Here is a 26,393-nt window from a genome sequence, read left to right as displayed (position 1 = left end):
TCAAATGTGACATTATTGCCTACTTCAATACGACATTGTTCTTTAATGTAGATTTTGTATGCTTTAGATGAGCGGTTATTGCCAATAAAAGTTCCATTCATGCCTGTAGGATCCAACTTCTTTCTCTTGTCCTTGGCAAGATGAATGTAGACTGGACATCCAAAGATTCTAGGGCCACCAAAATTAGGCTTCTTTCAAGTAAAGCTTCTTCTGGAGTTATGTCACCATGAATTATGTGAGGGCTTCCACTTTGAATGTATATTGCGGTCATAGAAGCTTCTGCCCATAGGAATTTGGGAAGATCTTGATCATGTATCATGGCTCTTACACATTCTTCGATAGATTGATTCTTCCTTTCAGCTACACCATTTTGTTGAGGATTATAGGGAACTATCAGCTCCCTCTTAATCCCAGCTTCTTTGCAAAAGGCTACAAGTTCTTTAGATGTATATTCACCTCCATTATCAGATCTTAAGGTCTTGATCTTCTTTTCTATCATATTCTCAACTTCGGATTTGAACTCTTGGAACTTGTTGAATACTTCATCTTTAGACTTCAAGAAAAAGATCCAAGTCTTTCTAAAATAGTCATCAATAAATGTTAAATAGTATAGATGACCACCAAGCGATTTTTCAAACATTGGGCCACACACATCAAAATGGATTAGGTCCAAGATTTCCTTGGATCTTGAGTCACTGCTAGGAAATGGCTTTTTCACATTTTTTCCAAGAGAACAACCTTTACAAACTCTTCATGTTCTTCTTTCAATTGGGGCACACCAATAACCATTTGACTCAAGAATGGCAATATCTTGAAACAGAGATGGCCCTATCTTCTATGCCAAAATTCACATGGGTTGATGTCAATGTGTACTAAAGCATGAGGAGGAGGAGTTAGAAGTCTATACAACCTCCCCTCACGAATCCCAATAATTCTAGCACTATCTATACTAAATCCCTTAGCCCAAACAACCACCTTGCCATCAATAAATGTTATTCCATCTCCTTTATCTTCTAAACAAGAAATAGAAAGTAAATTCTTTTTCAAACCTGGAACATAGAGGATGTTGTTGAGATGAATATTCCCACCAGATTCCAACTCAATGGAGGTAGATCCAATGCCTTTAACTAGATAGTTATTTTTGTCTCCAAGTTCAACCTTGTGAGAAGAGCTTCCTTTTGATAGAGTGTTGACATGTCCACGTTCTCTTGTCATATACCTTGAAGCTCCACTATCAATTACCCATGTGTTGTCATCTTCAATTGAACTTGTGAGAGTAGAGTAGAGACTTCCATCCTGGACTTCCTTAGATAGTTTTGAAACAACATTGGTGATATATCCTTTGAATGATTCAAGGAGAATCCTTAGAGCCTCGAGACCTTCTTTCATGTACTTGGCCATTGGAAGAGAGAGAGAGAGTTACTACAAAGATGTCGCCAATTAAGAGTGCCAACAATTTGTGATCTTCAAGCTTCTTTCCTTCACCTTAGCTCTAAAACCATGTTGAGAAACCAAGTGCAATGCAATTTAACACTTAATTCCTCTTCTTGATAATTACTTGTGAATATTAGATGTCTTCTTATTACTTCTTATGTCTTCTTCATCAAGCAATTATACAAAAGTTCAAAACATAAAGATCACAATGAGACAAGAGACACCAAAAATTAGGCAAGAGGCCAGGGAAAAACCCAACAATCCTTCTCTTATAGAATCAGATCAAAATGAGAGATATCCAAGACCAAGACCAAGATCAAGACCAAACTGCCACAAAGATACCAAGTCAAAACCTCCATGTCTCCTCCAAAAGTCAAAGTCAACATTGCTCAAACTTCTTCAAAATCTAGTCAAACTCAAAATTTCAATTCTGTAGCAGATGTCCAATTACGGCCTGCAATAACCTCAAAAAAGTTCAGCCCTGTTCCACAAAAATTTTGTCACACGTGCGAGTTGCATTATGGTGGAAACTTTGATTTTTTTTTTGTGCATCTTGACTTCCCTCTCTCCCTTTGACATTATGGAAATTTTGTCACACATGCAACACCTAGGGCAAGAGATTTTATGGATGAAATTTGAGTGCATGCCCATGAAAATGATAGGTCTTATTGTCAAGACCTACCTCTTGATGTTTAGCCTCTCATGCCACCAAAAAGCTTCCTCCCTAAAATTTCACTCCAAGCCATAGTTTTAAAAACCAGATGGCTTGAACCGGAAACCAAATAGTTCATTGGCCGACTAGGTCAAACTGGCACAAAAACCTCGTTTAGGCTGCGATTTCGCCCAAAAATCAGAAAAATCAACCCTAACCAGCCGATTTATGGTCAAACCAGCGGGTTTCATCCTAAACCAACTGGTTCATTGCTAAGGCCATGACAGACCCACACAACGTGTTTTAGGGAGGTTCTAGGGTGTTTTGGAGGCAAAATAAGGGTTTTTCCCTCCAAAAACACCCTCTCCAAGCCTTTAAAAAGGAGCTTATCCCTCTCATTCGTCTCACACATCTCATTTGGAGTTTTTGTGAGTTTGATTGGGAGCTTGGAGAGTGTTGAATTTTTGTTGGAGTAGTCATCTTGGAGGCTTGGAGTTGGAGTTGGAGTTGGAGTTGGAGCTATTTTGGAGATAGTTTAGAGTTGTCAGTAGATTTGGCATCTTCAAGAGGAGGCTAAGGAAGCTAGTTTGCATTTCCAGGTAAGGATTTTCACTTGAAAAACTCTTCATTTCACTGTTGTCCATGTATTCATTTTTTTAATGTGTTCTATGCTATCAAATCTCCAGTTTTAAACTTCTATGCTATCAAATTTTGTAGCCCACAAAGTGCATTTTTTTCTCTAAATTTAGCTTTGGTTTTCCATTTTTCCTAGCTGTAATTTTTTTTAAATGGCAGATTTCTTTGCAAATTTCAATTATTTCAAGCCAACGTGGCTCCAAAAGCCAAGGACAATGCATGGGCTCATTGTGATTTGATTGATGGAAAAATGATATGCAAATTTTGCAATAAATCTATTGGAGGTGGGGGTATTCTCAAATTGAAACAACACTTGGCTGGGATAAGAGGCCAAGTAAAGCCATGTGAAGCACCAAATGAAGTGTTAGGTCCTATTAGGGCAGAATACCTTTCCAAGTTTGAAAAGTTTGAGGAGAATAAGGCTAGGGAGAAGGCCATCCAAGATGAAATTGCAAGGAAGAGGGAATTATTAGAAGCCATGAAAGAGAGTGGGTATGATGATTATGAGATTCAAGACTCCTCTTCTATCCCTTCCACCAATGACCCCTTTCACTATGTTCTTCCTTCTCTTGGCCAACAATCAAAAGGAACAAAGAGAACAAACATCCAAAGTTATTTTTCATCCTCTGCCACCATTGCCTCTGCTAATCCCACTTCCTCCCAGCCAAGTCATCAACCCACTTTGGATCAACATTGGAAAAAACAATGCAAAGAAACTTCTTATCAATACATTGTTAGATGGTGTATGATGCAGATATCTCATTTAATGTTGCTCATTCACCTTATTACCAAGCTATGTGGGACTTTTTTATCGCTACAGGAAAGGGCTTCAAAGGCCCTAGTATGCATGACTTGAGGGGAGCTCTTTTGCAAAAAGAGATATCTTCTATTGATGAGTATTTGGCTGAGTATAGAGAGTCATGGCTCAAAATAGGTTGTTCCATCATCTCACATGGATGGACCAATGGAAAGAACCGCCCTATCATTAATTTCCTTGTTTCTGGCCCTCAAAGAACCATGTTTTTGAGATCAGTTGATGCATCTGATAAGATGAAGGATGCAACCCTTTTATTTGAGTTTTTGGATGACATTATTCAGGAAGTGGGGGAGCAAAATGTTGTGCAAGTCATCACAGATAATGCCTCAAACTATGTTCCCGTTGGAAAGATACTTGAGTCCAAATATAAGACCATATTTTGGACTCCATGTGCTACACATTGCATAGACCTCATGCTTGAGGGCATACACAAAGTGGAGTGGATAAAAAGCACTGTAGAGCATGCCAAGTGCATTACAAATACATTTACAACCACTCATGGGTATTGAACCTAATGAGGAAAAACATTGGGGGAAAAGAGCTTGTCAAGCCTACAATTACGAGATTCGCAACTCACTTCCTCATGTTGCAATGTCTCAATTCTCAACAGAAAAACCTGCAGAAAATGTTTTCTTCTAATGATTGGATTGAATCTCGGTGGGCTCCTAGACAAGATGGCAAAGACACCAAAAAGAAAGTTTTTGACAATTATTTTTGGAAAAGCTCTATAGAGCTTGTGAAAATTACCAAGCTGCTTGTTAAGGTGCTAAGGATGGTGGATGGGGAAAAATTGGCCATGGGCTACATCTATGAGGCTATGGATCAGGCAAAGGAGCATACGAATAGCTTACAAGGATAGGTTAGCTAAATATGGTCGTATATGGGAGATCATTGATAACAGATGAAACAATCAACTCCATCGTCCTATACATGCAGTTGGGTATTTTTTGAACCCAAAGTATCATTATAAAGCTCAGCTTGGAAATCTGCAGGATGGGGAGGTCAGAGCCGGATTGATTGATTACTTGGAGCGCATGGTCCCTATCCATGCAAACGAGTTGGAAATACATAAACAACTTACTCTTTTCAATATGCCAGTTGGTACCTTTGGAAAAACTTGGGAAAGATGGCAAGAGATGTGGATCAACCAAGTAAATAATTCCAATTTGTTTTTCTTTTCAAGTTAAATTGTTTACAAATTTACAATTCAAATTATCTATAAATACTTGTAATTTGTAAATAAGTAATGAAATGAACTAAGTTACTAATTAATGTCTTTTTCTTTGCAGCACATTGGTGGGAGTCATTTGGTGGCCAATGTCCTCAATTGCAAAAGTTTTCAATTAGAGCAGCCAAACTTGCAGTGCCTCAGGTTGTGAGCACAATTGGTCTATTTTTGAGCGCATACAGACAAAGAGGAGAAACTGTTTGGAACAAAAACGGTTAAATGATCTTGTCTTCGTGCAATACAACCTTCGACTAAGGCAAAACCAAATGATGAACAAAACACTTGAACTAGATCCCATTGTGTTGGACGGAATTGATCCAACATCAGAATGGGTGGAGGAGACTAAAGATCCTGTGTTTGACGTTGATTTTGATATTGACATGGCATTAGCAAGGGATGAACAAAATTTGGTGGCACCATCAGAACCAGGGTTAGTAGTCGCATCAAGGAAAGGCAAACAACCAATGGAAGGCACTAGTCATGTAGCTCGACCAACTCGTGCTTCCATTAGGTCCACTTCTATTGTTATTGGTGGCAGTGCTACTGAGGTTGTAGATGAGGCTGAGGCATCCTCAAACTCTGAACCAGATGATGTCTATGTAGCTCTTGATGATGATCCTATGTCTAGTAGTGGTGATGAATTTGATGATTGATCATGTGTAGGCTTGTAGTCTTGTTGTAGGTCAATGGCCTCATAGCTTGTAGCATTGTTTTTGGACTTTATAGGCCATTTAGAGCCTCATAAATTATGTATTTTGTCGATGATATGTATTGCACTCGGTGCCATTTTGATATATTCCCATTTACATGGTATATAAATGAGCAAATTTTGCATATTTTGTCTCTATTGGCTTGGAATCATGGTTTTAAATCTTAAAAATAGTTTTTTCATTAAAAATTAATTATTTAATGTATTTTTTAAAAATCGGTTCATTGAGATCTGACAATTCTTGGTTTGATCGATTCCGATTTGAAACCCGATTTATTAAGTGGACTGGTCCAGTCATCGGTTCTGGTTTTTAAAACTATGCTCCAAGCCTCAGTTTTTCTTCCTAGCCTTAAAAGGGCTGAATTTGAGAAGAGAAATTTATGGGGAAAATTTAAGGTTGATCACCAAGTGATAGACCAAGTGCCTTGTCCTATGGGGATATAGAGTCTAGGATGTTTCAGATAATAAGCCAAATTCGTTCTAACGTCCAAATTTGATGCCCTAGCTATCAAAATTTCAACAATTACCCACTTAATGGAATAATATCTTGACGAAGAATGACAAGTACTCCACTAGGAACATTCATTACATGTTACAATGAGCGAAGTATACAACATTCATCTAGATATTCTTCAACAAATTAGGGCATATAATATCAACCTAGAATCAATAGTTCCTTGCATTAGACATTTAAGAAAAAGATATTCAACAAAATATTCCACATACAAGATAACATGCAATATATCCTTCTATTAGACCAAGAAATAGCTCCAAAGAATGTCAAAATTAGCTTCCATATATCATAATGCATCTAAGTATCTCAAAAATCACCCACAAGAAGCAAGCGCAAATTCTCTAAGAGGTCCGAAATTCACAAGTTTCATGGTGATTTGATCACAAATATATACCTGAGCTACTAAATTGAATTATGCCTACAAGCCCCTAAAATTATAAATTGATGGGCTAAAAACATCTCTAACTCACATGTCGACCTAGTAACCAATGTAATCAAATGATAAATCTCCTAAAGGAGGGTAATGCTAATGTAATGGATGTGTAGGCCTCTTGCAGGCTTCCACCACACACGTCCCCCCTCAAATTTCAAGGGTGTGGGAGTACCCTCAAATTTTAGGGAAATTTCGAGGGTGCGGGGGGGGGTGTCGGGGTATATATATATATATAATTCAAGTTCATATTCATTATTCAATAATGAAAGCATAAATATTAAATAGACTAATAATATTATGGATACCAATACATTGAAAATTGAAATTTGATCCACACATGAAATTTAAATTCATAATTGTATTAAATAATGACATACATTGATCCATCCTCATCATTCATTTTGATACATACATCATTCATATGAAATACTCATTATTCATCCATAGCATGAGATTCAATAAAAAAAAATCAATAATGATATATTCAATTACATTGATCCATATCATTCATCATTGTACAATCTACATTGATTTAAAAATTAAATTCATCATTCATCATTCTAGAATCTAAATTGAAAGCAAAACATACTAGTATATCACCATATACTATATACTAGACACTGAAGTTCTAAGGGGGGGTGCCCAGATGCACCCCTTTTGGAGAGTCTTGTCCCCCACACTGGGGAAACGCACCCCCTTGCGCTTCCCCAAGACTCCCCAAAAAGGGTGCATGGGGAAACGCACCCCCAGTAGACTCCCCGTCCCGGGTATGTGGGGTGTGAGCACCCGACACTGGGGGACGCGTCCCCGTGGAACACTGAATATATATTCAACATATATTTCCTATATTCAACACATATATACAATATTTAAATATATTTTTAGCCTTCTATGATTAATAATTCTCAAATCCTAGTCATGTTGTATCCAGGCTGTTCTAAAAGTTTGTCATATTCATAATAGATATGATACCCGTATCCATATTAGAGCTATTTAGGTGATACCCAATTTGACACAAACCTGGCCAATAATCATATCATAGAGTCATTCCAAGATAGATGACCAAGTTTAGAAGCCCAAAACCTTGAGCATCTCAAATAAAAAATCCCAAGACATCCTACATAGCCAGCCACCCCACCCTCCTGAACACACACACACACCAAAAATGAAGAAACAATAAAAATATCCAAAAACATTCCAAGAAATGCATAGTTCATAGTCACCTGGATAGAAATGTGATTGCAGTGGTTTTCCCTGCACAATCTCCTAAAACTGGAGTTCTTATGGCTGAAATAATGACTGCTCCAGTGCTAACTGGGTAGGGAATAAGCACTGGAGTTGAACCATTAGGAGAGTTAAGAGAGAATGGAAGTGACCAGAAAGATCCCTCCATTGCATCTTCCACATATTTGGATTGTGAGATTCTCAGTCTAAGTGTTGCCTCTGATGTTTGTAATTCTTTTGCTGGTGAATGCATACATGTGTTGTGGAACTTGGGGATTTGGTCAATTCCTTTGCCACCAACTTCTATTTTGCCACCTTCAAAGTTGGAAAATGACATGTTAACTCCCTTCCTTGGCCATCTATCACTTCCATTGAATGATGAAAATCCAGAAATCCCAAGACTAGTATCCTCAAAATATCCAGAGGACCTTGAAGTAGAACCATGGGCCAGAACACAATTTGAAATTATTTCGCAAGAAGGTAAATGGTTCCATATTTTGCAAGGCATGTCATGGTTTTCCCAATGTATCCCTCTCCTATATGTCACATGATTGTCTATGGTACTCAGCAAGTCAGCACATGCAATTGCCATGCCAGATTTGGCATTCATCAATTGTTCCTGTTTCATGTCAGAACAACTGGAATATACAACTTTGTGATCAACTTGCTCATCCATGTCACCATCCATATGTTCAAGAGTCAAACCACTGCAGTTGTAGAGCCAAAATGGTACACAGAGACCAAGTTCTCGGGAGCCACAAAATGCATCCAGCGCCTTTTCAACTTTAATAGACACAGGCAGACCTTCATAAACATCCTAAAACATCCTACATAACCAGCCACCACACCCTCCCGAACACACACACACACCAAAAATGAAGAAAACAATAAAAATAGACAAAAACATTCCAAGAAATGCATAGTTCATAGTCACCTGGGTTGAAATGTGATTGCAGTGGTTTTCCCTGCACAAGCTCCTAAAACTGGAGTTCTTATGGCTGAAATAATGACTGCTCCAGTGCTAAATGGGTAGGGAATAAGCACTGGAGTTGAACCATTAGGAGGGTTAAGAGAGAATGGATGTGACCAGGCAGATCCCTCCATTGCATCTTCCACATATTTGGACTGCGAGATTCTCAGTCTAAGTGTTGCCTCTGATGTTTGTAACCCTTTTGCTGGTGAATGCATACATGTGTTGTGGAACTTGGGGATTTGGTCAATTCCTTTGCCACCAACTTCTATTTTGCCACCTTCACAGTTGGAAAATGACATGTTACCTCCCTTCCTTGGCCATCTATCACTTCCATTGAATGACGAAAATCCCGAAATCCCAAGACTATTATCCTCAAAATATCCAGAGGACTCTGAAGTAGAACCATGGGCCAGAACACGATTTGATATTATTTTGCGAGAAGGTAAATGGTTCCATATTTTGCAAGGAACGTCACGGTTTTCCCAATGTATCCCTCTCCTATATGTCACATCATTGTCTATGGTACTCAGCAAGTCAGCACATGCAATTGCCATGCCAGATTTGGGATTCATCAATTGTTCCTGTCTCATGTCAGAATAACTGGAATATACAACTCTGTGATCAACTTGCTCATCCATGTCACCATCCATAGCTTCAAGAGTCAAACCACTGCAGTTGTAGAGCCAAAATGGTACAGAGAGACAAAGTTCTCGGGAGCCACAAAATGCATCCAGCGCCTTTTCAACTTTAATAGACACAGGCAGACCTTCATAAACAGAAGAAAATAGTAAGTAAACAGACCTGTAAACAGTGACAGAAAAAGTTACCTTCCCATAAATTCAAGGAACTTTACATAATAACTATCCCCAAATCATAACAGAAATATAAAGATTCACCTTTGGATGAATCAGGGTTCAGGATCAATGTTTCTGTTATTAAGATCTTTCCTGCATCTGAATTAACCTTTCCTAGCTCTGTGTCATACATAGCTGAACGAGGAAACTTTACAAACGATGGGGTAAAACCAGCAATATGGAATGCTATACCCAATTCATGAGCAGAATCAATCTCAAAAACTGATACAGCATCTCCCTGGAAAACAAATTCAGATTTCATGCAAACAGTTATTTGCTAATTATATAACCTCATAAAACCTTGTACAAGATCTTAGTAGTTATTACAATAATGAACAGTCATAGAATAATGCCTTAAGCTACCAATTTCAACTTAGTTCAGTGTCTGACCTCTGAAGCAAATATATTCACTGCGACACCTGCACCATTTTCAATAGAAAATGCAAGTGTTACTGGAAGACAATTTTTCAACACTAAAGGTGCAGTCAGTCTGATTTGACGAATAAAGCTAGCCTTGGTTTCTGCCACAGAAACTGAGCTACCAGTAGTCTCATTATCATTTAAATTATTCCCAGAGTTTTGATCTTGGAAATCAAATGAATATTGCTTCATCCCAGAGTAACAAGGAACTGTACTCTCCCGTACAGATATACAGCAACGGAAAGGACCATCAGTAGGATGGGAAGGATAACAAGCAAAAGACCGTAATAAACCATGTCTGTTGTCTTGTGACAAAACATTTGTGAGAGATTGCGCTTCACTCCAGAGATAACTGCTACCGAGGGGACGATACCTTATTCGACCAGTTTCAGCTAGGTGTACAGGCAATGCCAACTCTTGCCCAGGTAAAATAGGATCCATCACCTGTAAAGAATGCTTCCCTAAATTAAAACCAGAAAAACTTTAAATGATCTTGTATAAGCATTAGTGCTAAAAAAAGATTTACCTTTGGAGCAATTCCAAAGGGAATATCAAAGCGTACTTCTAAAGAAACACAGGTTGCATTGACGAGTGTGACCTGCAATTAAAATTCCTATAAATTGTCAATTCAAAATTGAAATTTGTATTCAAATAGTAAAAGCTAAATATTAAATATTAATACCAACCAGTAATAGGAGCAATACTAACCGTAGAATATAATCTGACTAGCTTGCTATAACGTTGTGTTGAGACCTCCAATATGACAGGCACTACAAACTTTGAATTTGAATAGGCCTTATTGATAGTCTCTTGTATGCCAATCCCTGCAGGTGGATCTTGCTCCTGGTGCCTTTGTCTTGTCCCGAAAGTTTTAGAGAAATCAACCTCTAATGACCTCAAACCTACAAGATCCATTGACATTGGCATTGAGGCTCTCGAAGTTCCTTCAAGCTGAATGCAGATCATATGATGCCGCGAACCAGAGCTTTTCCTATCAACAAGCCTCTCAGAGGACTGATTAGGCCTCCGCCTCTGAAAAAGTTCTTCTGGGGTTTCTTCAACAAACAAAGGCATAGCACACCCTGGTTCAACAGAACTCCTTACTGCTCTGTCCAAGATTTCATTGTTCTCCACAATTGTAGGACCACGAATCAACCAAAAATATAGAAGCATTCCTGTGTCATTTTGAAGGAAATATGGTGCATATCGCCTTACATGTGCATTCCCAAGAGGACTATACTCTTCAACCTGATGATTTCCAGGACAGTCATCTGATCTAAATCCATCCAACATATCCTTGATCATCTCATTGCCTCGAACAGCAGCCTGTATGATGCACATGAAAAGAAAAAATAACAAAAGACTTTGTCAGACTAAATAGGAGACAACAATATGATCGAAAACCTAAAAGACTTAAGACAGTTTCATTAAACTAATTCATCCAAATACCTGCATTAGTGCTTCTGTAAGGTTTAAATTGAGCTGGGATAATGAGTCAATATGAATATTTGTCATGGGTGATGTGCTCAACAGGCCATTGCATCCAAAATTTCTAATAAGATGACACTGCAAGCTCCAAGGCTCCAAGAAAGGTTCCCATGTAACCTGCAAGCCCACTTTTCATCATCTTCTACATAGTTCATTTTTTAGAGACTTACCAAACATTAAGATAATGGGGATAAAATGTTATCAAGTTCAAAGTACAATTCACTAACCTTGTGAATGTTGTGATAGTTCATTTGCACCTCCAATGAGATGGAAGATTCCAGAGTTCCATTTCTCCAATTTGCACGAAAATGTATATGCCTTATAAAAATTTCCATAATAGGTGCATTACAGCTCCACTGAATCACCAACAAAGAGAAAATACAGATAACTAGCCTGTACCATTCATTCAAAATTCAAATACATGCCCCACTGCTTGCATTTGCATGGAATATGATCCTTACCAATGTTTCCATGACGAAACAATAACTAAACATCAAAGGGTTGCCACTGTTAATGAACTCAGCCGTAACAATATTTTAATGCTATCATTCTACTCAATAAAAACGTAGCGGTTTCCCTCTGAATCTATGTTATTAGGATAACGATAAGGATATGTATAAGGATAATGGCAGAGAGAATTATTTATCCAGTTTTGAGAAAAAAGTTGGATCTTACCGCTGCACATATAGAAATAGACACGTATATCTATATATACACACACAATCTATATATACTTTGTTGATTTGTGGTAGCATCGGATGTGCTCTAGCCATGAAAATTGGTGGGGAGGCTAAGGCACATAAGATCTCCAAGACCCAAAAATGGTTTGGGGAAATTCCACCCGGTTGGAGAGATATTAAAATAGTTAACATGTTTAATGGGGTTCCCAAGTCTAAACTTAGGAAAATTAAAATATTAATGGGTATTAATATAAAACTGGGAGAGAATGTTCTAAATGACATGGATCAAGCAAATATAATCTTAGCCATTGATTAGGCACTTAATCTCGGCCTTTGAAGACTCAACAAGAAAAGTATAAGAGGAGGCTTGAGGGTCAGTTGGAGATACACCAAATTGATCAGTTAGTTCGATTTTCTGGAGCGGGGTTTTGATCTGTTGCAGCCAATGTTGCACGAAGCGCCCCCCTCCCCACGGTTCCAAGCCCCAAAGCGCGTCCCGTATGGAAGCGCCTAGGAAGCTTGGCCGGAAGCGGTGCTTCCGAATTCGGAAGCTCCGCTTCGGCATTTTTTGCCGCTTCCTGGACTTTTCAGAAGCGTGGCACTTCCGAAGCGCCGAAGAGCGCTTCGTACGATGCTTCGGGCGTCGGAAGCGTGGCACTTCGGTGGGGGAAGCGTATGCTTTCCGTACGCTTTTGGAAAAGCTTCCAAAAAAGCGTTTAGAAAATCGTTATTTTTTTCAATTTTTATTTTTATTTTAGGTGAGTTTGCTTGTTGGGGGTGGGTCCACCTTGGGTTAGGGTGACGAATGAAGGCAAAAAAATATAAATTCACTTTTACTTAAATTTTTAAAATTAGCATGAAATGACTCAGGATGTTTGAGAGTGGTTCCAGCCTCATTGGACTTCATATGGAGAAAATAGAATTTCATATCCTATTCAAAATTCAGCAGACTTAATAGTTTTCAGGAATTCAGGATCAATGGGATTGTGGCATTTCATTAGATTATATCAAGTATGAAGGTATGCGATTAGCATTTAATCAAGAGCACCAAGCCCTATATGTACCTAGTGTTGGTGGTGTTAATTGTTGAACTCCTTTGTCACGCAGCACGCCCTTAGCAAAAAATTACCTTTCAATCAAGTCAAAATCATCGATCAAGCATCTTAAGCTTTTTCTACCATATTTTAAGTCTTGAATTAGGTAGTTTGATCAAAATTGGGCAATGTTGACTAATATCCCTAGACAATCGAGGTAGAGGCAAAGGCTAGACAAGAGGAGAAGAATCTAGATTCTAAATGGTTGATGCTCGAATAATTAATCATTAATGTACAATGGATGCCATATCTATCTTGATTTATGCAAAAATATGCATGTTTTCATGTCTTCTACAATTAATTTGGTATTTGGGATGTTTGTTTTGAGTATAAATGCAAAAAAATATAAATATATATATATAGCAGACACTTCCGCAAACGCTTCGCTTCCTAGATTTTTGGAAAATGACGCTTCGGCGTCCCCGCTTCCAAAAAACGCTTCTGCTTCGCTCCCACTTCGTGCAACATTGGTTGCAGCGAGAGGAAATTCGGCACGGCTAAGAATACATAGCAGAGAGGCAGAGATAGTGCCATAGAGACAGCGCAGAGCCTGGAGAGGCTGACACAGAGGCAACTGGGTGCTATGCAGAGGCAGCTGGAAGCTACGCAGAGGTTGAAGAGGCCAGCGTGGGTGACACAGAGGGTGTGAGAGCTGACATAGAGGCTTCAGTAGCTGCGCAGAAGCTAGCAGCGCTGACGCAAGGCCAAGAGGCAAAGCTGGAAGAATTTTCATGGGGCAGACTAAGTATTGGTGAGCCAGGAAGGGTGACGCAGTCGCTGCAGAGCGATGCAGAGTAGTGGAAGCTACCATAGTTGTTGTGGGATCGTTCATCCAGCAATTGATCAGCCGGAATATCTGTCTCCGAGGAGAGGTACTACTGCCGAGGGCATTCTCTGTTGGGTGAACCATTTCTAGCACCCTAATTGTATTCAGAAACTGCATAATAATAAAACCCTCGTATCTGTTGCACTGATTTCCCCGCATTGGGTTTCTCCGAGGACAATCGTCCAAACATAACAGTGTCCCTTGTGTGTTTGTCTCAGTTATTTCAGTTTCTGATTTGTATATGAGTTAAGGCTGCATTTGTGTTTATTTTAGTATTTATATTTATAAATAACTTGTTAATGGAATAAACAAGTAGGAGAAATTAAACTAGATAATGCAGTAGGGATTTCTAACGTGTCAAACTTAGAAATTTCAACATACTTATGTCTTAATTTTTTTTAAAGTTATGCTTATTTTATAGCAATTTGATTCTAGAGATCATTAGTATTCAATTATAAAATTATATTATAAATTGCAATGCTTGGACAAGTTTAAAACATGTTAGAACAAGATTATATTAATGTGATTATGATGAAATAAAACATCAGTCGTTCCTTAAATGAAGAAAGGAACATATTCCTATTACCCAACAAAATGGGTAACCCCCTAGTAGAAAACTTTTTCTCCTGTTTTGGACAACCAACCAACCAATAGCCCTACACATTGGCTTGATGATGATGATATGCCAGCTCCTCCACCATCTGCACCAGTCATATTACAGATCAGCAACTAAAAGAAACAGAAATAAACACACCATATGACACCATTATTTTTGGACTAATGTCCCCGAAAAAACCCAATGTGGGAAAACCGATGCAGCTATCTGAGGGTTTTCTTATTAAGCAATATCAGAGTACAATCTGGGTGCCGAAACTGGCCTACACAATAGAGAATTTTCTTGGCAGTAATACCTCTAAGTTTCTGACAAAGCTCCTGGTTGAAACCCCGGATAAACCTTCCAGCAGCTACTCAGCACAAATTTGCCCCAGAAACCCCAGCATCAGCCTCTCTCTAGACTGAATCAGCCCCTCTCTGCCCCACGTTGGCCCTGCGTCACCCCGAATGGGTCTGCGTCTCCTTAGGAGGCCCTGCATCAGCCCTCTGGCCCTATGAGTCAATAACGCTGGCCTCTCTGAGGCTCTGCACATCTCCTAGCTGCCTCTGCGTGACCCTGCGTGAGCCCTGGCTAGCTCTGCGTCACTCTCCCCGGCGACTGCACTGCTCTCCCGGCACTCTCTGCCTCTCTGTCTCTCTATACTCAAATGCCCCTCAGCTGCATCTCCCAATCACTAATTCTATCTCTCTTAGCAAACCTCGCACTAGAGAATAGAATGACTGATCACTCTGGTGTATTCTCCAAGTGACCCTCAAGCCTCCTCTTATACTTTTCCTGTTGACATCTCAAGGGCCGAGATTAAGTCCCTAATCAACGGCTAAGATTAGATCTGGCTTGATCCATGTCTTTTGGACGACTCTAACACAGATTCATATTAATACACGTTAATATTTTATTTTCCCTAAGTTTAAACTTAGGGACTCCATTAAAAATATTAATTATTTAATATCTCCTGATCTATTTAGAATCTACCCAAACCCTTTCTGGGTATTGGAGATCTCATGTGTCCCAACCACTCCACCAAATTTCGTGGCTAAATCACATTCGATGCTACCCCAAATCAACACCTCCTTGCGCTGGCACTCGAAGTCCATCGAAGCAAGGGCTAGGGTTTCCGCTCAGAAACAGCAAGTGTGTTGAACAACACATGCAGACTCGGCTCACTGCTCAATGTGCTATGTCAAAAGACAAATTCTGAAAATGATAGATGATGAGCAAAATGAGAGCCCCTCCTTAAAACTTAACCGAGCGCCCAGATTATTTCCTACTCAATCTGTGTGAGTTTCTAGATGATTCACACCTTATCTCAATTAATTATGATTAATTAACCAGATTTCCTGAGCTTAGACTTAGGAAATAAATAAAAATAGGCTAATAATCTAATTGAGACACTTATATGTGGAATTTCCAGAAACGATTTATGGGCTATGGAGAACTCCTGTGTTTTAGCCTCTGACGCACCCTTCCTTGTTGTTGCTCTGCTAGAAACATCTTTTGTCACCTCAAGACCGTTGTTTTCTACTGCTAATGCTCCGCTAGGTTGATGTCTTTTAGCCCTCCGGTGATCTGCAATCACCCTCTAATACCATGTTGAAGTTTCTAAGTTTACTTAGTTAGAAACCTTCCATGCACTTTATATGATTTATTCCTACCTACTTGTTATTTACTTAACAAGTTATTTACAATGTAAACACTGAAAATAAACACTAGTGCATGCACAACATATTACAGATCAACAACTAAAAGAAACAGAAATAAGCACACCATATGACACCATTATTTTTGGACTAATATCCCCGAAAAAACCCAATGTGGGAAAACCGGTGCAACTATCTGAGGATTTTCTTATTAAGAAATATCAGAGTACAATCTAGGTGCCGAAACTGGCCTACCCAATAGAGAATTTTTTTGGCAGTAATGCCTCTCAGTTTCTGACAAAGCTCCTGGTTGAAACCCCAGATAAACCTTCAGGCAGCTACTCAGCACAAATTTGCCCCAGAAACCCTAGCGTCAGCCTCTCTCTAGACTGCGTCAGCCCCTCTCTGCCCCATGTTGGCCCTGCGTCACCCCGAATGGGTCTGCGTCTGACTTAGGAGGCCCTACATCAACCCTCTGGCCCTCTGCGTCAGTAACGCTGGCCTCTCTGAGGCTCTGCGCAGCTCCCCGTTGCCTCTGCATGAGCCCTGGCTAGCTTTGCGTCACTCTCCCCGGCGACTGCACTGCTCTCCCGGCACTCTCTGCCTCTCTGTCTCTCTATACTCAAATGCCCCTCAGCTGCATCTCCCAATCACTAATTCTATCTCTCTTAGCAAACCTCGCACTAGAGAATAGAATGACTGATCACTCTGGTGTGTTCTCCAAGTGACCCTCAAGCCTCCTCTTATACTTTTCCTGTTGACATCTCAAGGGCCGAGATTAAGTCCCTAATCAACGACTAAGATTAGATCTGGCTTGATCCATGTCTTTTGGACCACTCTAACACAGATTCATATTAATACATATTAATATTTTATTTTCCCTAAGTTAAACTTAGGGACTCCATTAAAAATATTAATTATTTTAATATCTCCTAATCTATTTAGAATCTACCCAAACCCTTTCTCGGTATTGGAGATTTCATGTGCCCCAACCTCTCCACCAAATTTCATGGCTAAAGCACATCCGATGCTACCCCAAATCAACAGCTCCTTGCGCTGGCACTCGAAGTCCATCGAAGCAAGGGCTAGGGTTTCCGCTTAGAAACAGCCAGTGTGTTGAACAACACATGCAGACTCAGCTCACTGCTCAAGTGTGCTATGTCAAAAGACAAATTCTGAAAATGATAGATGATGAGCAAAATGAGAGCCCCTCCTTCCTTAAAACTTAACCGAGGGCCCAGATTATTTCCTAGTCGATCTGTATGAGTTTCTAGATGATTCACACCTTATCTCAATTAATTATGATTAATTAAACAGATTTCCTGAGTTTAGACTTAGAAAATAAATAAAAATAGGCTAATAATCTAATTGAGACACTTATATGTGAAATTTACAGAAACGATTTATGGGCTATGGAGAACTGTGTTTTAGCCTCTTCACAAAGTTTCGAGACTATAACACCTCTGATGATACAATAACTAATACACATGGCATTATCCATTTATCAAAGTTAACAAATATATGCATACCTCTTCATTGATGTGATCATCTAGGCTTCCTACAGCAGCGTCCCTTTTCTTTGCTTGAAGATGAGAATGCTTCAACTAAATTGTCATGTTTCACATCTCCATCACCATACCTTCACCCTTCTAGACTATGGAGCCCACACAATGTGGAATGTAGACTATCTATGTGACACTTGCTTCTTCTAAGTAGAGGTGAACCTTCTAACAAAGATTCCAATGGAGGATCTTGATGATCCTTATTCTACAAATGCTTCTTCCTAGTGATGATGAAGTATGATGATCTACCTTTCTATCTTGCTAGATGACTTGCTTCAACCATATAAACTGCTACTTTGGCTATCCTTTCATGCTTCATCTTCATTCTACTATAATGCATCATATAATGACTATAATGCATCCTACCATGACTTTCTATCTTCTATAAACTGAAAAATGAATTAAACGTATGAGAGACCTTCAATAGTAGAGGTCTTTCACTTCTTCCTTCTTTGACTTATTCTCTTTCGGTTCTTCAACTTCTTTGGTCACATGGGCTTCACTTCTTTCCTTTCTTTTCATGTTGCCCTTCTTGAGTTTAGGACAATTCCTTTTGAAGTTCCCATATTCATTACATTCATAGCACTGAATCTTAGACATGTCTATTTTCTTTTGAAATTTCTTTCGAGGCTCAAACTTTCGAAACTTTCCTTTCCTCCTTGTCATCGCTGAATATGCATGTGTTTGCTCATTTGATCCAACATCATTCTTCACCTTCAATCTAGTTACTTTAATTGTTATGAAACCAGCTCAAGAAAAGATAGAAAAGATAAATCCACGCCTTAGAATTCAGCCTCTTCGAGGGGGCAACCTCCTTTACATTACATAAATGAACAATTCTTGGATGATACAAATGACAAAACCTCCTTTCTATATATAGGAGTCTAAGGAGTCACAATATAATCCAGCCGACCTAACAATAATAATATAAAGCCACAAAAATAACAATAGAGGGATTCTATGGGGCACAGAAATAACAATATGGGGGTAATAGGGGCACAACAATATAAATAGGGGTATAACTACAATAGTAATGGGGTAATCACTAGTATTATAGGGACCCAACATGCCCCTCTCCTTCAAAAAAGTGTTGTCCTCAACGCTTGAGCAGTTCTGGATACTTCTGCATAAAATTCTCATCCTCCCATGTGGAATCTTCAGCGGATAAGTTCTTCCACTTGATAAGATACTCTGAAATTGATCGATTTCGTAGCTGTCGAGTTCTTGTTTCTGTGATTGCTTCCGGTTCCAATATAATTTTTCCTTCCTCGTCAAGTTCTGGCAATATTGTTTGAATTGGGAGCTTGTCACCTATAACCTTCTTTAAACATGAAACATGGAAAACTGGGTGCAATCGAGAAGCTGCAGGAAGCTCCAATTTGTATGCCATAGTACCAATCTTTTGCAACACCTTGTACGGACCATAATACTTTGGTGATAATTTATTATCCTTCTTAGCTTGCTTTAGGGACATTTGCTTATATGGTTGTAGCCGTAGGAATACCCAATCACCTACATCAAAACTTCTTTCACTGCGATGTTGATCTGCCTGTTGTTTCATTCTATTTTGTGCCAACACGAGGTTATCCTTTAAGAGTTGGAGGACTTGTTGTTGATGTTCGATGTGATGTTCCACTGCCTGAACCTTAGAATTTTCTCTTAAATATGATGTGATGGATGGTGGTTGATACCCATAAAGTGCCATAAATGGGGTCATTTTTGTTGTTGTATGGAAGGAAGTGTTATACCACCATTCAGCCAGAGGCAACCATTTGACCCATTGTGTCTGTTTATCAGATACAAAGCAACGAAGATATCCTTCCAAACATTTGTTTACTATCTCAGTTTGCCCATCAGATTGAGGATGATAAGATGAGCTATGAGCTAACTGAGTACCAAGACAAGAAAATAATTCTGTCCAAAAATTTCCAGTGAAAATGGGATCTCTGTCACTTACAATAATCTTTGGGTTTCCATGTAGCTTTTGAACTGTTTCCATAAATGCAGTAGAAACTGTACTGGCTTTAAATGGATGTGATAATGCACAAAAGTGTGCATACTTGGTAAGTCTGTCAACTACCACCATGATGACACTCTTTCCCTCAGACTTGGGTAAACCTGTGATAAAATCCATTGAAACCTCCTCCCAACGTTGGCTTGGAATGGATAAAGGTTGTAATAGACCTGGTGTCTTAATTGTTTCAACTTTATTTTGCTGGCAAACCAAACATTCCGCCACAAACTTTTGAATATCTGATTTAAGGCCATCCCAAAAAAATTCCTTCTTAACCCTGTGGTAAGTTTTTAAAAATCCTGAGTGCCCTCCTAAGGGAGAAGTGTGCAATTCCATAAGAATCTTTTGTTTTAGCTGGGAATTCTTACAGAGGTATAAGCGATCTTTGTACCATAACGAATCATTTTGCCAGCTAAATGTATCAGAAGTACTGGAATCTTGTTGTAGCTTTTGAATAAGTGCCCACACTTCTTCGTCATTCTTCCATTCCTCCCTTGCTTCGTTTATCCAATCTGGTTGGATAATAGAAATGGCACACAACAATGCTTCCACATCCTCATCCTTTCTTGAGAGTGCATCTGCCACCACATTTTGCTTCCCTTTTTTGTAGATGATTTCAAAGTCATAACCCAACATCTTTGTGACCCACTTTTGTTGCTCTTCAGAGGATAATCTTTGTTCTAAAAAGTATTTAAGGCTATCATGATCCGTTTTTACCTTGAAGTGTCTTCCCATTAGGTAGGGTCGCCATTTCTTAAGTGCATGGAGTATTGCCAACATTTCCTTCTCATAAATAGCTTTGCTTAAAAACTTTCCCTTGATTGGACGACTTTCAAAAGCAATGGGTCTTTCATCTTGCATTAGAACAGCACCAATTCCATTTCCTGAAGCATCACATTCCACAATAAAGGTTTTTGTGAAGTCCGGTGTAGCTAAGACCGGTGCTTGGCACATTGCCTCTTTAAGATGTTCAAAGGCCTTTGTTGCTTCCGGAGTCCATGAAAATGAATCTTTCTTCAATAATGTTGTTAGAGGTGCTGCTATTCTCCCATAATTCTTAACAAACTTGCGATAATACCCTGTCAACCCAAGAAATCCTCGCAGATGCTTTATGGATGTGGGGATTTTCCATTCCTTAATGGCTTTAATTTTGCTAGGGTCTACCTTAACTCCTTCATGAGATACAATATGACCCAAATATTCCACCTCCTGGACTCCAAAGAAACATTTGGATCTTTTTGCATATAATTGTTTCTCCTCCAATAGTTGTAGCACCCTGTCAACATGTTCAACATGATCCTTCCAAGACTTGCTGTAGATTAGTATATCATCAAAAAATACTAACACAAATTTTCTAAGGAATGGTTTGAAAATTGAATTCATCAAACCTTGAAATGTTGAAGGTGCATTGGTAAGGCCAAAAGGCATGACCAAAAATTCATAATGACCCTCATGAGTTCTAAATGCTGTTTTCGGAATGTCTTCAATCTTCATTCTGATTTGATGATATCCCGAACGAAGATCCAACTTGGTGAAGTAAATTGATCCATGCAATTCATCCAGTAATTCATCAATAACAGGAATGGGGAACTTATCTTTAATAGTGAGCTTGTTGAGCTCCCTATAATCTGGACACATGCGCCATGATCCATCCTTCTTGTGCACCAATACTACTGGAGCTGAGAAAGAACTTTGACTCGGTTGAATTATACCAGCCTCTAGCATTTCTGCAACCATACGTTCAATTTCACTTTTTTGGACATAGGGATATCTGTACGGCCTGATGTTTGGAGGAACACTTCCTGGAATCAGATGAATAGCATGATCATGATCACGCATAGGTGGGAGACCTTTGGGAGTCTCAAATACCTTGGAATGATTGTCCAAGACTTTTTGGAGATCTGGAGAAATAGATGATTCCAATGTGGAAACATCTAGCGAACATAATTGTGCAATTACACCTCTTTGCTCCTTTTTTAGAAGCTTTGTCATGCCATTAGAGCTGATTATCTTTCCTGGTTTCCCTGCAATACCCCTTAATTCAACTTCCTTTCCTTCCACAGAAAATTTCATGAAAAGTTCTTGAAAATTAAAAGCTATTGTACCCAAGGATTGTAGCCATTGGACTCCTAGTACAACATCAGCACCTCCCATTGGAATGGAAAGCATTGGGCTAGTCAATACATATTCTCCCATGGATAGCTTGATATTATGGCACTTTCCAGAACAATTTATTGTTCCTCCATTTGCAATCATCACTTGACACTCTGGTGCTGGATATAGGAAGCAATTCAATTCTTTTGCTACCCTACAATGAATAAAATTGTGGGTGCTTCCTGAATCAATCAACACTATTACCTTTTTCTTCTTGATTTGTCCTTCTATCTTGATGGTTTGAGGAGTGGTAATTCCCGCCAATGCATTACAAGATATGGTCGGATTTATTTGTTCTTCATCTAGGCTTTGTTCCTGGAATATATCCTCTTCTTTTGACCTTTCTTGCTCCTTTTCTTCTTCCTCTTCACAATCTATGTAGAATAATTTCTTCTCAGCACACTTATGACCTTTTGTGTATTTGCTATCACAATTGTAACAAAGCCCTTTTGCTCTTTTTTCTTCCAATTGTTGTGGTGTCAACCTTGTAGGTTGTGGAAGACTATGGGCAACAACACTTCCGTCTTTATAGTTGTGAATGGTATGCTTCCTAGTTGCCATAATTTTGCTTTCCATTTTTCTTGCTAACCTGAATGCCTTCTCTAATGAATCAGGTTCCCAAAGGCGCACATCATGTTGGATATTATCCTTTAAAGACCCTATGAACACATCAATCCTATGCTCCTCTGGAATATCTTTTACCCTTATGTTCAATTTTTGGAACTCCTCAATGTGCTCCATTATTGAACCCTTTTGTTTGAGACTTATCAATTGGCTAAAAAAAGTGTTGCTTTTTGTATCCTCATAATGTGCTATCAATTCTTCCGTAAAAATTGCCCAAGTGATAAATTGTTTACGAGAACAAAGCCATTGATACCATACAAACTGATTTGGTTCCAAATATAAAGTTGCCATACGTACCTTTTGTGTGTTTTGCACATTATTGAGATCGAAGAATTGCTCCATCTGTAATATCCATGTGGCGGGATCCTTGCCATCAAACTTCCTCATATCGATTTTTGGAACATGGTGAGTCTTCGATCCAACATTAGAGTCTATGGAATCATGATTAACATTTCTTTTGTTCTCATCATGAGTTTCCTTTACTACCTTTTCACCATTAGTGACCCTTTCTTGTAGCAACTTCTTCAATTCATCCATCTTATCATCCATGCCATCAATTTTAGCGTCCATGCCATTCACCTTAGCTTCCATGCCATCCATCTTAGCTTCCATGCCCTTTATCTTAGATTCCACGCCATTTACCTTAGATTCCACGCCACTTATCTTAGCTTCTGTTAGCTTTTGTGAGCGTGACATTTGTTGCACTTGTTCTTGTAATTTTGATATATCATGTAGCATTTCTTCCTCTTCTTCATGAGTCATGCTAGAGCTTTCAGGTTCCTTACTAGGTGTTTGCATTTTCTTTCCTCGGGGCATCAGTTACCGATAATAATGTTTTACTATGCCCTTTGAATTCCGTTAAACCAAGCTTACACAAAAATTAAAAAAAAAACTACACACCTTTTTTCACTTTATAGAAGCCTGATATTGAATCTGATGTATCTCTGTAATTTCGGATCATCCAATTCTGAAATTGCTACCTGTAGTAGCCTTCTGCGTCCTCTTTCCAATGCCACAAGTCTGAACCAAATTGGATTCTCCAAGGAAGAGTTATGTGAAATCTCCCACAGTGACTTGCTTTTAGACTGGTTCAGTAGAGCGAACTTGTACGAAGTGCCACGAGTCACTGTTTCAACCTTTGAATCTGAAACACACATACAAGAAACTACAGTCCGTCCTCTTTTTGTACCTTTTTACGAAATTTCAATCCGATCCTCAGAGAGAGAGTTATGACGATTTTCCCTAGGTCACCTGTTTTGAATGTAATTCAGGAGTCTGCAAAAAGGCCAACTTCCTCAGATCATATCCCGAAAATATCTTGCAAAAAGCTCTGAAATTCGGACCCAAGGTTCAGCGCCAATTCTTCTCAAATGGGTTTTTTTTGTGACTTCTGAAACATCACAGAAAAAAAGTTATAGCGAAAATGCCACGATGACCTGTTTGGAGCAGCGAAACCCTAGAATCCAAAGCTCTGATACCAAATGTTATGAAACCAGCTCAAGAAAAGATAAATCCACGCCTTAGAATTTAGCCTCTTCGAGGGGGCAACCTCCTTTACATTACATAAATGAACAATTCTTGGATGATACAAATGACAAAACCTCCTTTCTATATATAGGAGTCTAAGGAGTCACAATATAATCCAGCCGACCTAACAATAATAATATAAAGCCACAAAAATAACAATAGAGGGATTCTATGGGGCACAGAAATAACAATATGGGGGTAATAGGGGCACAACAATATAAATAGGGGGTATAACTACAATAGTAATGGGGTAATCACTAGTATTATAGGGACCCAACATTAATCTTGCATAATGACCATAAATCACTTAATGAAGTTACTTCATTCTTTCTATAGATGCTTGATACAAAGTTGCCACATTCATCTAGTAATGCATTGAGTACAAGAGTGGTCATCTCAGGATCTGACATTGTTTCTCCTAGCTCTTGTAGTTGATCTCTTATTTGAGATACCTTCATGAGATATGAGGCTACCCCTTCTTCCTTTGATACTTTCATCTTGTATAATTCGGTTCTTAATGATATTATTTCTCCTCCAGTACTTACAGACAACAACTCTACCAACTTGTCATAGATCTCTTTCAATGTCTTCAACTTAACTACATAGGGGATGAGAGAATCCTTGATTGATTCAATGAGAATCATTTGAGCCCTTATTTCTACTTTCATATACCTCGATAGTGCCTGAGATTGCTCTTGTGGACCTTTGGAGATTGAGCCCTCCACATATTCAATAACTTATTTTCCATGAGAATTAAATCTATTCTCTTCTTCCATGCAAGGTAGTTCGAGTTCCCACCAAGTTTATTGTTCTCCTTGCAGAAAGAAATCGTTTGGTTTGTAGATTGAGACATAAAATATAAAGTACTTACTTGTCAGATGAAGATGTCTCGTTGATGATATCTTCCGCTAGATGCCTTTCTTGATGATCTTCTTCAAGAATGACAATGCTTCTTCTTCAATATAAGGAGAGATGTTCGAGATGTAATCCTTTCTTCAATCAAAGGAAGATCACTTTGATTCCTTTGATGATGTTCAAGTGCTCTTTTTGCTTCCATTTGGATGATGATGTTGAATGTGAAGGATTCCAAGAATACTTCAAATGTGTAGAGTCCTTCTTTCTTTGAATGGAGGTAGTATTCTTGAGGTCTTCTTCTTCTTCCAAAAGTTCTTCCTTCAAGATGATATGATCCTTGTGATGTGATAGTTGGGTCTCCTTGATGCTCTTAGTTCTCCTTGATGATTTGATTTCCTTGTCACTCTTCTTATGCTTGGCCCTTATGTATCTTTCTTTAATTCAATGATCTTTGAGCTGCCTCTTCTTGTCACCTTAGCTCTAATACCATGTTAAGGAATCGAAAGCAGCTAGATTAGGGTGATTTCTCTTTACTTTGATAGTTGCTTATGATGTATTTTACTTTAATTTGATGTACTTGTAGCTAGCTTCTTCTTTACTTGATTATTATAGTGTTCTTATCATCAAACAGCTACCAAACTATGAAGATCAATAGAATAAGAGGACACAAGATATAGGCTGCTAGCTAGGGCCAAAACCTCTCCCTTGAGAGGAAAACCCAAAAGAATTCTTCTCTTCTTATCGAATCTTCAAATGACGAATTCCAAGACTTAAGACCCATGACAAAGACCCCTCCAAGACGAAGTCAACTTCTCCTTCGATGAGCTTGTCCTGCACAAAGTCAACCCAAGTCAAACTTCTTCGACACTTCAGATTTCGGCCTCACTTAGGAATTTCACCTACTGCTTCAAGTCTGCACTTTTCAGCCTTCCTACAATAGCTGCAGATTCGCACGTGTGGGAGATATAACCTGAATTTGACCTTCTCTCCCCTCTTGAATTGCTTCTTCTTCCTTGATAACTCGGCTTCCAAACTTGTCCTTTTGAACCCAAAATTTGACCTTCTATGATGACTGTAATTTTGTCTTTGCTGCAATAGAATGATGCCCTAATTCCTTTACACGTGAGAGATTTCAACCCAAAATTTCAGATTTTTTTATTCTTCTTGATATCTCCTTATCTTCTCTTGTTCTTCAGTCCTTTTTCCTTGCTTGATTGAACACGAGTTCTTCAAATGAGGTTGAGTGCTCTTTATATATACTCTTTTCTTGAAGTTCGAACTGTCATCTTGAGGCTGACATCATTCTTTGTAGACCAACTTGTCCTCTTGCAGGCCAACTTGGTCTTGGAGGGACTTTATCACACAACTTTGACTTACATAAATTCTTTGACTTGATACATGATGCCCAATAGCGTCTTTTAC

At 38.9% G+C, this 26,393-nt stretch overlaps 1 protein-coding gene across 1 annotated transcript in view; it reads right to left on the bottom strand.

The window, feature by feature from the left end:
* LOC149248565 (uncharacterized) overlaps positions 1-26,393 on the bottom strand; it is a 392,334-nt gene that overhangs the window by 212,909 nt on the left and 153,032 nt on the right. Inside the window, exons 19-25 of the mRNA XM_089450455.1 lie at positions 11,610-11,738; positions 11,344-11,499; positions 10,603-11,220; positions 10,421-10,492; positions 9,865-10,338; positions 9,517-9,712; positions 8,582-9,386 (exon numbers count right to left, since the gene is read on the bottom strand). Coding sequence (XP_089306581.1) covers positions 8,582-9,386; positions 9,517-9,712; positions 9,865-10,338; positions 10,421-10,492; positions 10,603-11,220; positions 11,344-11,499; positions 11,610-11,738 — 2,450 coding nt within the window. The remainder of the gene's footprint in view (positions 1-8,581; positions 9,387-9,516; positions 9,713-9,864; positions 10,339-10,420; positions 10,493-10,602; positions 11,221-11,343; positions 11,500-11,609; positions 11,739-26,393) is intronic.

This window comes from Pinus tabuliformis, chromosome 7, assembly GCF_031772625.1.
Source record: "Pinus tabuliformis cultivar Carrire ecotype Pingquan chromosome 7, CPIR1, whole genome shotgun sequence".
NCBI lineage: Eukaryota > Viridiplantae > Streptophyta > Pinopsida > Pinales > Pinaceae > Pinus > Pinus tabuliformis.
The sequence above is the reverse complement of the archived record's forward strand: the minus strand, read 5'-3'. Positions and strand labels throughout refer to the sequence as shown.